The sequence below is a fragment of the Manacus candei genome, unplaced genomic scaffold (genome assembly GCF_025592945.1).
Source record: "Manacus candei isolate 608988 ecotype Guabito, Panama unplaced genomic scaffold, ASM2559294v1 h1tg000076l, whole genome shotgun sequence".
In the NCBI taxonomy this organism is placed as follows: Eukaryota; Metazoa; Chordata; class Aves; order Passeriformes; family Pipridae; genus Manacus; species Manacus candei.
This window is the reverse complement of record NW_026138124.1, coordinates 4,835,379-4,848,617: the sequence shown is the minus strand read 5'-3', so window position 1 is coordinate 4,848,617 and position 13,239 is coordinate 4,835,379. Positions and strand designations below refer to the sequence as shown.

The following is a 13,239-nucleotide window of genomic DNA, read 5'->3' as shown; positions in this document are numbered from 1 at the left end:
CAGGGCCAGAGGCTTTGTGGTCACTGGTTCTCCCAGTCTGAGGATCTGCTGTGGCTCTCCTGGATGGATGCTGCTCTCAGCTGGAATACACACACTCTCATGTATATTTAGGAGGGGAAAGTCTTAATGTGAAAACTGTCTAGCAGTAAAAGCTGTGCTACATCCTTTGTTAGAAGAGTTCCTTCTCATCATCAGTAAAAGCCCTGCTGTGCTTTCCCTGCCAGCTGTGGCTGATACACCTTTCCTTGCCCAGTCACAGAGAAGGTGTCTTGTTTAGTTTGCCATTGGATTAAAAAAAATCAGATCAGCTTTATCCAAGGGTGTTTGACCCCGTCCTAAGAGTGGGATGTGGAGTGGAAGACCTGTCCTGTTCTCTCTGTTTCTCCCATGAAGAGGCTCAGAGACAACAAAGTCAGGCCTGAGCAGTCCCAGGCTCTCTTGGATGCCAAGCAAACTGTCCTTAAGTCTGGAGCAGTCAATTTTTTTTCAATCCATATTTGAACCAGCTTGTCACCATTTTTGGTGAACTGTTCTTAGAGAGGTAACACTGGTAAATAGGGAAATATAATCTCCCTGATTATTTTCCTTTATACAGTGTAGTCTAAAGTTGCTTTTCTGGCCATAGGGTTGCTTGGGAAGTTTAAGTTGAGTTTGTTCTGGTTTCAGGCTCACTGATTTCCCCACCCCCAGGCTGAAATGTGGCAGCAATTCCAACTGTGTGAATGGTTGGGGCCAGTCTTGGGCATTTGTGCTTGTCTACCTGTAAAAAGGAAGGTGTAGAGCAACCTGCTGCTGAGAACATGGTTAATGAAGAGTTAAGGCAGAGAACTCAAAGAGTAGCTCTGTTTTGTTTGTGAATAAATAGTTTTCTTTTAATCAGCTCCTGCTGCAAGTTCAGTCTGTTCCCCTCTGCCATTGATTTTCTTGTGCTGCATTAAGTGTTAGGAGGAGTCAGTTCCCCTTGCTGTGATTACAATCAGTGGCCATAATGGCCCAGAGACCAACATGGGCCTGATGCTAATTTGGTGCCTGGCAGACCAGCACAGCCACAAATGTCCCAAGAAATTAATTTAGCCTTTTATCCAGCAACTCCCAATCTGTACAGTGGTGATTAACAGAACTGCCTTCCCTCAGAGGACTTTTTGCAAGGATAAATATATCGGAGTTGGAGGTGTTAGGACTCAAAAACCAAGATAAATACACCCTGAGAGACCCAGAGAAGTGCTGCATGGGAATGTTTGGCATCGAGTAACCTTGAGGATGTCCTCATCAACGATGCAAAGAGCTGTGTGAAGCTGAGGCCTTGGCTCTGTGGACATTTCTCAGTGTTTACAAGGCTTAGCCTTTGCTGCACCATTGGTATCTGCATATCTGAGTGTAATCTGATCAGTGGGGGAAAAACTGGCTGGCATTTCCATATCTCCTGTTTTTGTTAGGATATGAAAAACAAGTTCAGAAACCAGAACTGGCACATCTGTGAAGAAGCAGCCCAGGTCCTCTCCTACAGAGAGGAGAGCCTCCCTTTGCAAACAGAGGGGTGTTGCATCCAAATGGGAAGTTGTTCCCAGTGTAGGAAGGTTAAACAGGTCCCCACCCACGTCCTCCTCTGATAGTTTGAATTGTCACAGGAGATGACTCCAGGGGTCTCCATGAGCCCAGAGGCACATTCAGAGAACACTCAAAGGAGGAGGGAAACACCTGGAGGTACCAGGGGAATTCAGGGAGGGGGCCCGGGCAGCCCTTGCTGTCTTAGCTGAGCCAACTCAACTCCTTGAACTGTGAGGAAACTCATGGCAAGTTACAAATAACAACAGGGTTTAATTCATGCTGGTAAGCACTGCAGAATTCCCTCTCTGCCTTGTTCCTCTGCTGCACTACCTGCCCTCTGAGTGCCCTCTCTGAGCCAAGGCAGAGCTGTGATCCTGGATCTGTACTGACAGAAAACTCCTGCAGGAAGCATCTGCCAGGTCCAGGTAGTGCCTCGCTCTGCAGTGCAAAGAAGATGCTCAGAGGTGACATTACCTGAAGGCTCACCTGGGCTGCCTTTAGTTTAGGAGCTGAACACCTCCCCAGGAGGGTGGGATGTGCCCCTGTGTTTGGCTGGTGGGGCTGGGAATGCAGAGGGGTGACTGAGTGTGTCCTGGAGGCTGATCTCAGACACCTTCAGAGGAGTCAGTCCCACTGAGGGCAGGGAAACTGGACCCTTTTTGCCCCTCCACCCCCATGGAAGGTGACCAGAAGCAGGGCCTTCATGCACATCTTGTTTTTTAGGAGACCTGCAAATATACAACCAGGGAAAGCTGAGCTGGCAGGAAGGAAAACCAGCTGCCCTGACTTCAGGCTGCAATTTGCTTGAACTTGCCCTGAACTTTGCAAATAGAGGACACCTGACAAGATATTCATTTACAGTAAGTTTATTTCTCAGTGCATTACATGAAAGGTCTTTGGTATTTGTGGGTCCTTGAATACTGTTCCCACTCTGCTCCGAAAGAAAATGCTGAATACAAAACATTCCATATACAGTAACAAACCCCATAGCAAATAAAGAGAAATAGATATTTTGAACAATAACATAGCAATATGAAAACAGATAAGTAACCATGCAAGAGGTGGAACAAACAGGTTGTGTTTACAACAAACATTAAAGCCTGCCATAAATGAGTTCATCCTGTCAGACGAGATTTATTCTTGCTCTAAGTTAAGAAATTACACATGATTGCAAGATACTGTGTATGGCTGCCCTATAAAAGACCAAATGGTTGTAAAGCTGATCCCCATGAGAGAAGCCAGGACCATTTGCACACATACGAAACACACTGATATAAATAAAAAAGATACCATGTAAAATAACTGGTGAAAAAGTTACCATTTCCTTCTGTGGATGGGAATGTGCCTTGTGAACAGTTATAGCACCTTTGAACCCTTGGTTTCACAGGGAACCAAGACATCACAGACTGAGTAGTTTAACCCCCTACACCCCCAAACCCCCAGTGGAATGTCATCTCGAGCAAGGCAGCAGCTGTAAACGTGGAGGAGGATGGATTTGCAACAACTGTATTGAGAAGTAATTCCAGAAGCTGATTGTCTTTTGGAAGCCTTTGTCACAGTGCTCAGGGTCCTACATTACAACAGCTCATGGCAGTGAGCCCAGCCCAGAGAGCCTCTGGGGAGCCACAAGCTCTGCCCCACCAAACCTCACCAGCACCTGGTTTTTAAGGCCTGTTCCTCTGAAAGGTGATGGCAAAATGCCTGAGGAGTTTGGTGGGAGCAGTGGGGGCTCTCCTCTCTATTTTATTCCTATTTCCCTGGGTTACTATCAATTCCTTACAGTAAGTGCAAATGAGATACTCTGGAGAGAAGCATTCCCTGCCTCCCAGGGTACCAGGCTGCTGGTGAACACGAGGGTGCACGAGTTGCAAAGAGTTTTTGGTTGTGCAATGTTGCTGCTTCTGGTTAGCTGAGGGCAAGGAATTGATCCAAGTCAAAAACACACTGGAGCTCAAACAAACATTAAGAATTTAAAAAAAAAAGTCTTAGGAAAAAAATAAAAAAGGGAAAGAACACACTATGGTATTGCACAGTATGTATGTAAGATAAAGCACTAAACATTTCAATTAAAATATATTTCTAAATGAGCACGCATTCAAGATAAATCCCCTTTCTAAGTTACATAGACATGGCAAGAAGCATTTATATGCCCTGGCTGAAATGAACCTCAGTATCCTGCCTATGATGGAAAATGTGGTTGGAGTGGTTTGCTTAGTCATCAATATCATTAATGTCAGTGTGTGAGGCTGTGTTCACCTTTAAAACATAATTAAATGGGGTGGCACAACAGTGTGATCCAATCCTTGTGTAAGTAGAGAGGAACGAAACCCCAGTGGAGAGAGAAAGTCCATTTGGTATAATCCTACTGCCCCCCAATTAAAGATACAGTACCTCATCAGAGAGATGGAGCTAAAGAAAGCAAAAAGTATGGGGAGAAAAAATTACAGAGCTCATGCAGAAATCTGGAAATGTCAGTAATTAAAATGCTCTCAACCCAAACTTAACCAGCCTTTTGACAATTGACTTGGCAGGATTAATTGCAAACAACTTCCATTAAATTTTCCTTTCATCTTACCAGTAATTTGTTTTAAAGAGTACAAAATCCAACCCCCTCATCAATATGAATGCCTCAGCAATAGGAGTGACTAAAGCCTCAGCACCCACCAAGCTCATGAAACAGCTTTGAGTTCAGAAGACAAACTCAGAGGAAGAGAGATTTCTCTTTCACTTCAGTGGGAAGCCTCCAAAACATCAGGGAAGTGAAAATGGCCTCCTTGTGCTCCCCCTTCCCCAAATTCAACCCTGTACCTACAGGACCAGTGAAACTGAGTTTCACCATTTCCCTTTTTAAAGATTGCTTTGCTTTGGTTTGGTTCCTGAAACTGCTATGAGGGCACGTTGTTAATGTGCCATCAACTATAGCTGGCACCAGTCTGCCCAGGGTACAAGTTTAGAGTGAACTGAGATTTCTCCTCAGTCTCCAGGCCTGATTTTCCAACACCAACATGTTGGCACAAGGAGTTATCTCCTGGAAGCCCCCAGTGATGTCTTGGAGCATCCATGTGATCCACAACCAAGATGGTCCTGATTCAACAAAGAGGTAACCAAGTACTTCCCAATTCCTACACAGTGATCTGCCTGTAAATGGGGAAACATCTTTTTTTGGGCACATTTAATTATTAAATGGAAAGATTATTCCAAGAATAATAAGTTCCAGTGGCTGCACCAGGCTCAGCTGCCCACCAAAAGAGCCACTGCCCTCCCAGTAGTGGATGGAGGGACATGGGCTCTGTACAGCACCATAAACATCCTGAACTTAGAGTTACACTGGATTTAGGGTTAGTGCTGGATTTGAAACTGAGATGCTTCCAAAGAGACTTTAATTCATTATCCCAAAAGGACTGCTGGAGGTCAGTACCTGCTTAACTTGGGCAGTTTTACTTGTTTTCTTGTCCTCTGACCATGTCATGCTCCAGCTGTAACTCAGAGTGCAGGCAAGGAACTCTCCAAGCTTTTGCAACACTCTGGGTTTGTTTCTTTGAAATGTCCCCTGGAAAACTTGATCAGCAGCACAAGCTGACCCAGGTGGGCTGGCAGCTGAATGAACCCCACCACTGGCACTGGCCAAGCACAGGGAAGATGCAAAAGCAGGGCAAGGACATGAATTCCTGCTGCCTCCAAGCCAGCCTAAACCACTGCTGTTTGTTACTTAGTTCCAGAAGTAAAAGACATCTTTCTGGTGCTTTCTCAGCATTAATTTAAGCTGTTTCACCTGGTTTGGGATCTCTGGCTGGATTTCCAAAGAGCAGGGCCAAGGGAAGACATACAGTGAATTCAGCAATCCTGAAGACCTGCTCAGGTTCTTCAGAGGAAAGTTTTGGCTTGGATATCTCTGTGGGTACATCATGTTCACAGTGTATATGGAAAGTCAATTTAATGTGTGGCTAATGTTGGGCTGGCTGAGCTCCTCATTTTTAGCCTCATTTCCAGTGAACCACAGGCTTCTGGCTTGGCCTTGGGAAGATCACTTGGGCTGCTGAATAAATGGACAGTGTTGGTCTTTGCAGCACCTTCTGACAGACATTCTGCAGCAGGACAGCTCACCTTGTTCAGACAAACTGTCTTGCACAGGAACCAGATACAATGGGACCAATGGACCTGACTTATGACAAACACAAACTCAACTTGATCACTTTTGTCCTGGGCTTAATTTGCAAACTGTCAGAAGAGGGGAAGTAAAAATTAAAAAACAGTAACCATCAGCTCTGTTGGTTAATCTCACCCTTCTAACAAAACTCACTGTCTACATGAATGACTTCAGCTTGTCCAACCTGGTTAGCACAGCAGGTGGAGTGATTCATTTGTCACTGAAGGGCAGGTTCAACTCCTTAAACCTGGAAGCCGGTACTTCCCCTAAAATAACAAGTTATTGCAAAAAGTAAAATGACTCTCTGTTTATCCAGTGCAAGATAAGCTCTTGACAAGACACTAATTGTTTAGGCTGTGGTTTGCTACTACACTGTCTCCAGATTCAAATGGCAAGGATTTACTCCCAAGATTAAAACAAAACACTGTGAAAACATTTTTCCTTATTGCTGTAGGATTAAGAAACGATTGCAAAATATCCTTTTCTGTGAATAGTTATTGCCACCACTTAAATTAATTATCTCTGGATGTATGCACAAGCTGAACACAGTATGGGAAAATTCTTGCACAATTCCATCATATCTCATGCAAACTGCTCTGTATTTTCACAGAAACAGTGTAATTTCACTGAAGATAGATAGAAAGTCAATGTTACCACGAACATTTGCATCAAAAGTCCTTGCTTAGCCAGCCACAAACAGAAATAATGTCACTCAGGTGCAATTGGCAACATGAAAAGCCAAGATTTTGATGCTAAAGTCCAGAGAGGCACCTGACATTTCAGAGAAACACTTTTAAATGTTCTTTGGATTTTCTAATTTGTTTCTTTGCTTAAAAGAAATCCTTGCAGGTCATGCTTTCATGGCCTGTGGAGGTGGTACCTCCACCTGGAAGCCAGTATGACACCAACACATGAAATAAAAGCAGATGCCTCCAACTACATCAAGGAACAAGGCTGAGGCTTGGCTTTGAGTCTGGGTGGGATGGATTGTCTTGGCCAGTTAAGCAGAGCTTTACTGAGTCACTGTCAAGGGCAGTGAGGAAAGAAGGGGAGGATTAAACTCTTGAGACACAGCCAGGAGGTGTCATTGCTGTAGGCAGCTTCTGAGATACCTGCCAGCTGGTATTCCAAAGGCAAAACAACAAAGTCAAGGAAAACCCTCTCTGAGCTATGGATAAGACATTCCCTGCAATAAGGGCACAGCATTAGCCAGGTAAGGAAACCCAGCTGCCAACACTGCAGCCTCCTACCCCCTCCATCTGCAGTCTGCAATGAGCACTGGGATACTGTATCTGGAACTGGAGACCGGCAGGGAGAACACGGCCGCTCCTACTTCATCCGGTTGCTTCTCCTCTTGGCTTCTCCGTCCTCCAGCAGCGAGGAGAGGATCTGGTAGGGCTGGGGCTGCCGGGGGCCTCCACGCTTGATCTTGATGCTGGTTCTCAGGGGGGAGCCCGGGATCACATCCTGTCCAGAGCCTGGCTCAATGGAAGACAAAGAGTCTGTAAGGAGAGAAAGTCACGGGAGAGCACTATTTAACAGGGGAGGCTACGGAACACAGGCAGGGGCCCTTCTGGGAGATACCTCCTCTGGAAGCACTGGGGTCCCTCCTGCTGTCTTTCCAGCCAGGAAGCAACTGTGGGGCTACAGTTTGCTGCCATCACACTACTCCTGGAGTAGATATTTTCTCTCTGCTCTGCCTGGGGTCAGTGCTCATCCTGCACGTGGCCCAGCAGGCCTTGTTCTCATTTGTAGTTTCATTTCTAAAACTCTGTTCTTTCACTGATTATAATTTTAGTTGGGCTTTCACAGCTACTCAGCACTGCCCACAGGTCCTGTGCTGGAGGATGAGGCCAGGTGGTCACTGGGAAGTGATGCTTCTGGGGGTTTAAGGACCATTTCACTCCTTGTAAAAAGGAGGATGTTTTGAGGCCCTGAAATGATTGAACAAAAGGATTGATCCAACTTAGGGCTGCAGCCAAATTAGCAATAAAGCTGGGAATAGATGTCAGCTGTCCCTTCTCCTGCAATGCCTCCAGGTAACACCACCCTGCTCTTACTTCAGCTAAACAAAGCTAAATATCCACCAGACCAGGCCACTCTTCAGCAGCAGATGCTGATGGCTCGATGCTGCCTCACCGTTTCTAATGCCCCAATTTCTTGCTTTTGCCTTCAGAGCTGCATGTCTCTGTGTTTCCCTGCCAAGAGCCCAATTTCCCAGCCAGACACCCAGGCTTAGTTTGATCCCACAAGGCAGCATTTCTGTTTCCAGGGAGCCTTTGGCTGCTGGAGGGTTTGTGTCCTGTCTGCTGGCACCAAACCCTGCCAGACAATTTGGGCCTTCTTGTGTCCTGCTGGGCTGCTCTGCAGCTTTGCTAGGCCAGATCATCTCAAACTGCCCTCCCCCTGCAGGGAAGGGGTTTGTTTGCTGGTGTGTTTTGCCTTGTTGCTTCGGTTGTGGTTTTGGAAACCACGCTCAGTGGGAAGGTTCTTGGGAAAATGAGAGCATGGGATTGGCATTTCTGCGTGGGGCTTTAGGGCTGGGCTGAGCTGGGCCAGGACCTGTGGTCAAATCCTTCACACCTACAGCGGGAACACAACCAGATAGTTGGTGCTGGGTGACTGAAACCTCTGTGGTGCCTTCCAGTGCAGGGAGGTCTGTGCTCAAGGTAATTATTTTTTGTTATTTTATGTCTTTTTCTCTTTGTTTTTTGGGGTTACTTAACCATATACATAAGATGAACATATTTGCACAAGGGAAAATGCCTTACTTTCCAAGTTCCCTTTCTAAACAGTATTTTTGTAGGGCTAAGATACGTGTTAACTTAAAGAATGAAACTATTTCAAAAGAGTAAGAATGTAATTATCTATAGTTATTGGACAAAAAGAAACTGAAGTCATACAATATAGGTGTTTAACTATGACCTTAACTGAAGTGTACAATTAAAAAACATCCCTTCTTGCTGATGCAGTTACACTGGTATAGCAGTACACATGGGTTTAATAACTCATCTCCATCCCAAGCAGTAACAGCAACTATATTTATATCAATAAAAACGAGTTGCTGAAATGACTGTTTCAAAACAACAGCAGCACATGCCTTGTTTGCTGCTGTACTTCCACACAGAATGTAACAAAATAGGTAAACCAGGCAGTTCTGCAGGGGCAGGGCCGTGTGAACCCCCAGTCCCAGCCCCTGTGTCTACACAGGCTTCCCAAGAGCTGAATTTTTGCTTTATACTGCTATAAATGAAGGTCCAAAGTCAAAGCCAGGCCCTGGATCCTGTAAACACCCTGCACTGTGCTTATGGACTGGCTTCCTTTCCCCTCTTCCCTGGAGAACATGGATTGCTGCCCAGGAAATCTAGTGGGCATCTCCCAGGTCCCTCCACCAGCTCAAAGCAAAACAGCATCAAAATATATTTTCCCAGCCTTGGTGTATAAAATGCAATGAAAATGTGAAGCAAAGCAGGATTGATGCAGAGGTAAGGTCAGGGTGAGTGTGGTTAAATCATGGGCTTGTGATTCATGGTTTCCCAAAAAGCTTGTGCTGTGTCTGCCCATTGCTTTTGGAAACGGCACCTGGGGCCTCTGAGAGCCACGAGGCCACTGAACAGGGCAGGGCAGGGCCAGTCCAGCCATGCAACAAAACACTGCCCAGACACTGTGTGGGCCTTGAAGTGTCCAACAGAATTCCATCTCAGCACTGCTGGCTCCAGAAGGGGCTTGTGGGCCCTCGAGGTGCTGCCTAAAGGTCACCTATTCCTGTGCAGTAGGGCAGAACTGCTGGACATTTTGGCTATTTAGCATTTCCATAGGCTGAACCAATATCCAAAGGCCACTTCCCAATAAAAGGGGGTGTTGATCTGAAGGGAGGTGTGAGCAGCTCAATTCACAAGCAAGGCCAGGAATGAGGTGCCAAGGAGAGTGTGAGACAGAGAAGTGCTCTGGGACTCAGTCAGTGCCAAGGAACAACCTTGTTCCTCACAGGCTGGGACAGCAGATCCAAACTACATTTCACTTCTACTGGGTTCCTGAAAGGGGAAAAACTGGCACAGCAGCTTTTGGAAGCTGTGAGAGAACTGATCCTCAGGTACCCCAAGAGGAGAAGTCTGATCTGCCAGTCACCAAGACCAAACTGTGGTTAAGGGAAGAAAACACTGAGAAATGATGTTACACACTGTACCAGTGATGGGAGAGCAAATATAAGCCTCAATAGATCATTTTAAAAATCTGAGTGTAGAACATGTGGGACTTCCTTTAAATCTGATTGTGAAAATAAGTTTTATATAAGTTACAATTACAAAACATTCAGAGATCACTGATTCTCAGGGTGACATGGCAGCACTGCTTGGGCTTTCTCTGCAAAGTGCAGAGCTGCACAAGGCTCACTGGTGTTCAAGTCACTTGGAAGATGCTGTTAACAGGATTAAATGATCTGGCCTAAAGACTTGAACAAGCAGCTCCCTGGGAAGCTGGTAGGTGATCTGTGCCACATGGCTTGAGCTGCTGCTCGTGACTTGGCTGTCTGAATTGTAAAAAAAATCACTGTAAGGGTCATTTCACCTGCTACTGTAAAGCCAGAGTGAGCAGCTGGTGGAAGCTCTAGGTCCTCAACAGCATCCTGTAAGTCCTGGTGGGTACCTAGGTTTGAAACCCTGGCTTGAACAGACACCAGACAGAGAGCTCAGGAGATTGGGAGGATGTTTAACCATCAACAGAGCCCCTGGTTCTCTAGAAAAAGAAACCTCAGCGACGCTTACCATGAATTCCTATCATGTGCTCAAGAATTAATACCCTCTCAGCTAAAATCTTCAGAGCCTCTCGGAGCTGCTGAACACCTTCCCCCTGCAAGAAAGGAAAACAAAACCAACACTGGAGGATGTTGCAGAAGAGGCTTCTTGTTCATAGTGTTGCTTCCAGAGTGTGGATGTTTAAAAATGAAAAGATGTGAAAAAGGACATGACCTACAAGGGTTGAGTAGGGATGCAAGAGAAATCCCTGTTTGAAGAACACCTCCTCATACCCCATGCTTGCAGAGCCCTGACCCAAAGCTGTGCCTTTCAGTTTGGTTTCTTCTTCTACCATGGGCCAAACCCAGGGTGGATGTTCCTGTCAAACCTTTGGGCTGTGCAACTTGTGTTAACAACTCTGCTGAACCACCTGGAAAACAGGTTTGTCTCTTGCCTGACATTTCCTTTGAACATTACTGAGTTACCTGGGCTTTCTCTTGGTTGTTACAGCAGGAAACTGGGACATGTGCCTGGCACCATCTTGTTGCTTGCTTATAAACTGGAAAAGTGCCATGTGAGCCCACCCTGGTGGACTTCAGACCTCCTTCAAAGAGCTCCTGGCTGGGCCATGTGCTGCCTGAAACCTGCCCACATACTTCCACATACACTCAGGCTGTAGCTGTATTTTATTCACTTTGTTGCCTTAGTTATGGGCTTGAAGGGACAGAGAGATGTTGGGAAGTATTTTAGGGTGAGAGAGCAGAGATGTGAGAACTCCAGTGCTCTGTACATGCAGTTTGATCTCTTCTGGGAGAGAATAGATCATGTCCCTCAGCATGTGGGAGGGACACTGGGGGAGAATTCCCTACCTTGTAGCAGCTCCATGTGACAGAACTGCTGGTGGGGACTGAGGTGTTCAGAGAACATGGTGACAACATGGCCAAGGAAACCCCACAGACCAGCATTTCTGGCAGGTAACAAGTTCAAACCCAAGGTTCATGTCACCACTTGCTCTGCACTTTTAACTGGGTCACCTTGCCCTAACTGGGTCACCTTGCCCCCCCAAACCCACAGAAAGGGAATATGGTTGAAGGACATTAAGGAGACAAAAAGGAAAATAAACCAGTAGAAACACACACTTACATCAGCACCTTTGTCACCTTCCTCACCCTTCTTGCCTGGTTCACCCTAAAACAAACAAGAAACAGAAACTTGTTTACATGTGGCTGTGAACTCTGTCCAGGATCACTTGGATCCCTTCCCACCAAAGGAGCAGAAGCATTTCACCAGCAGAAAATAAACTGACTGGCACTTCATGCCAGCGGCCAAAGTGCTCTCCTGAGCTTTGCCCTGGAGCTTCTCAGAGGTCACCACCATTTCTAACAGGGATGAACTTGCCCAGGAGTGGCCAAGGGGCCCTTCTGCCATGGCCTGGGCCCCAACAAGGCCTTGTACATCTCATGGAGCTCTCATGAGCAACACTTTGGGCTAAACCACAGATAAATGACTCTTTCCCCCAAACAGGCATGTGTTCATCTTTGATTTAGAAGTCAAAAATCCTCCATTCTGCTGCCATTAATTAGTCACATCACTTTCTGCCTCTGAAGATGCTCATTAAGCTTTTCTTGAGCGAAGATCCCTCCACTGTGAATATTAGTCCTGTGTCCCAGCCAACCAGGACGTTCAGACACTTCCCAAAGAACAGATGACATGGAGAGATTAAACCACAAGCTAAACATAAAAAAAGACTAACAAACCAGTGAATGAGACAGAGTGGAAATGCCCGAGCTCCTCAAGCTTGTTGGACATCCCTGAGATACTTGCAAAGCAGGGGTGAGAATGAGAGGAAGGACTGAAGAAAAGGTTGTGTGAATTGTATGAAATGAGGTGTGGAACTCAAGAAGAGAGATGAGAAACCTCCCAGTGGCCCTAGGACCCCTCTGGATGCTGCCAGCCAAAAAACCCCAACTCCACTAGCTCTTCACTGCCACTCCTTTGTTTGCACTGAACCATATGTGCAGACATCCCCTTTGTGCATCTGTTCAGGTACAGCCAAAAAAATCATTTGTGGGGCCATCTCTTAATGTCATTAAAGGGTTTCCAGCTCAGCTTGGCAAACCAAGGTGCAAGAGGGAATTGAGAGCAGCTGATGTACTTTGAGTTGTTTAACTGTGCCCACCTTTGGGCTCTGGTAGTGGCAGGAACCTCCTGGGCCTGGGAGAGCTTCTGTCTGCTCAGGTTTGGCCAGAGAAGACCTTCAGGCAAAGCAATCTCCTCTGCTGGTGTGATGCTTTCCTGACTGTGGCATTTTTACACTCAGGAGGATTATGTTTCATTTGCAGAGGAATTCATTAAGGTGAGGTTGTCTATTGAACAAATGTCTGAGCTGGGGACAGCTGACCTGAGTGTGTGTGAGAGCTGGCTGAACCAGCCACAGTGGCACTTACAGTGCCACCAACCCCACCTGAGCCTTGCACCCACCCACAAGTGCATCACTTACAGGAGATCCCTTAATGCCCCTCTCTCCAGGCAGACCTGCTTGCCCCTGTTGGAAATAAAGTCAGTGTCATTAGGACATACTTTGCCATTTGACAAGAACACAGAGTAATTTTCACTAGTGGAATTAAGATGGCTTAATGAAAAACCTTACACTTGGGATAATATGGGGAAAAAATTCCTCTCCCTTGACATTATCACTTTGAGACAGCAAAAGGGGGTTATAGTTTCCTGTCAAGGATCAGCTCCAAATCCCATCAGGCTTTGGAGGGGTTGGGTTGGATGTGGAGCTGCTCAGCTCAGTGCCCTCCCTGT

At 46.2% G+C, this 13,239-nt stretch overlaps 1 protein-coding gene across 10 annotated transcripts in view; it reads right to left on the bottom strand.

Moving 5' to 3' along the window:
- Positions 1 to 2,399: 2,399 nt before the first annotated feature.
- The window catches only part of COL26A1 (collagen type XXVI alpha 1 chain), a 180,310-nt gene continuing 169,470 nt past the window's right edge, over positions 2,400 to 13,239 (bottom strand). For 5 of the 10 annotated variants that reach the window (XM_051809850.1, XM_051809843.1, XM_051809847.1 and 2 more), the window contains 5 exons: positions 12,929 to 12,973; positions 11,572 to 11,616; positions 10,459 to 10,543; positions 7,029 to 7,197; positions 2,400 to 5,961 (listed from right to left, as the gene is read on the bottom strand). In XM_051809850.1, the coding sequence (XP_051665810.1) occupies positions 5,937 to 5,961; positions 7,029 to 7,197; positions 10,459 to 10,543; positions 11,572 to 11,616; positions 12,929 to 12,973 (369 nt within the window). In that variant the 3' untranslated portion in view covers positions 2,400 to 5,936. Of the gene's footprint in view, positions 7,198 to 10,458; positions 10,544 to 11,571; positions 11,617 to 12,928; positions 12,974 to 13,239 lie in introns of all 10 variants that reach the window. The other 5 variants (XR_007908087.1, XM_051809845.1, XM_051809846.1 and 2 more) reach the window with 5 other exon arrangements.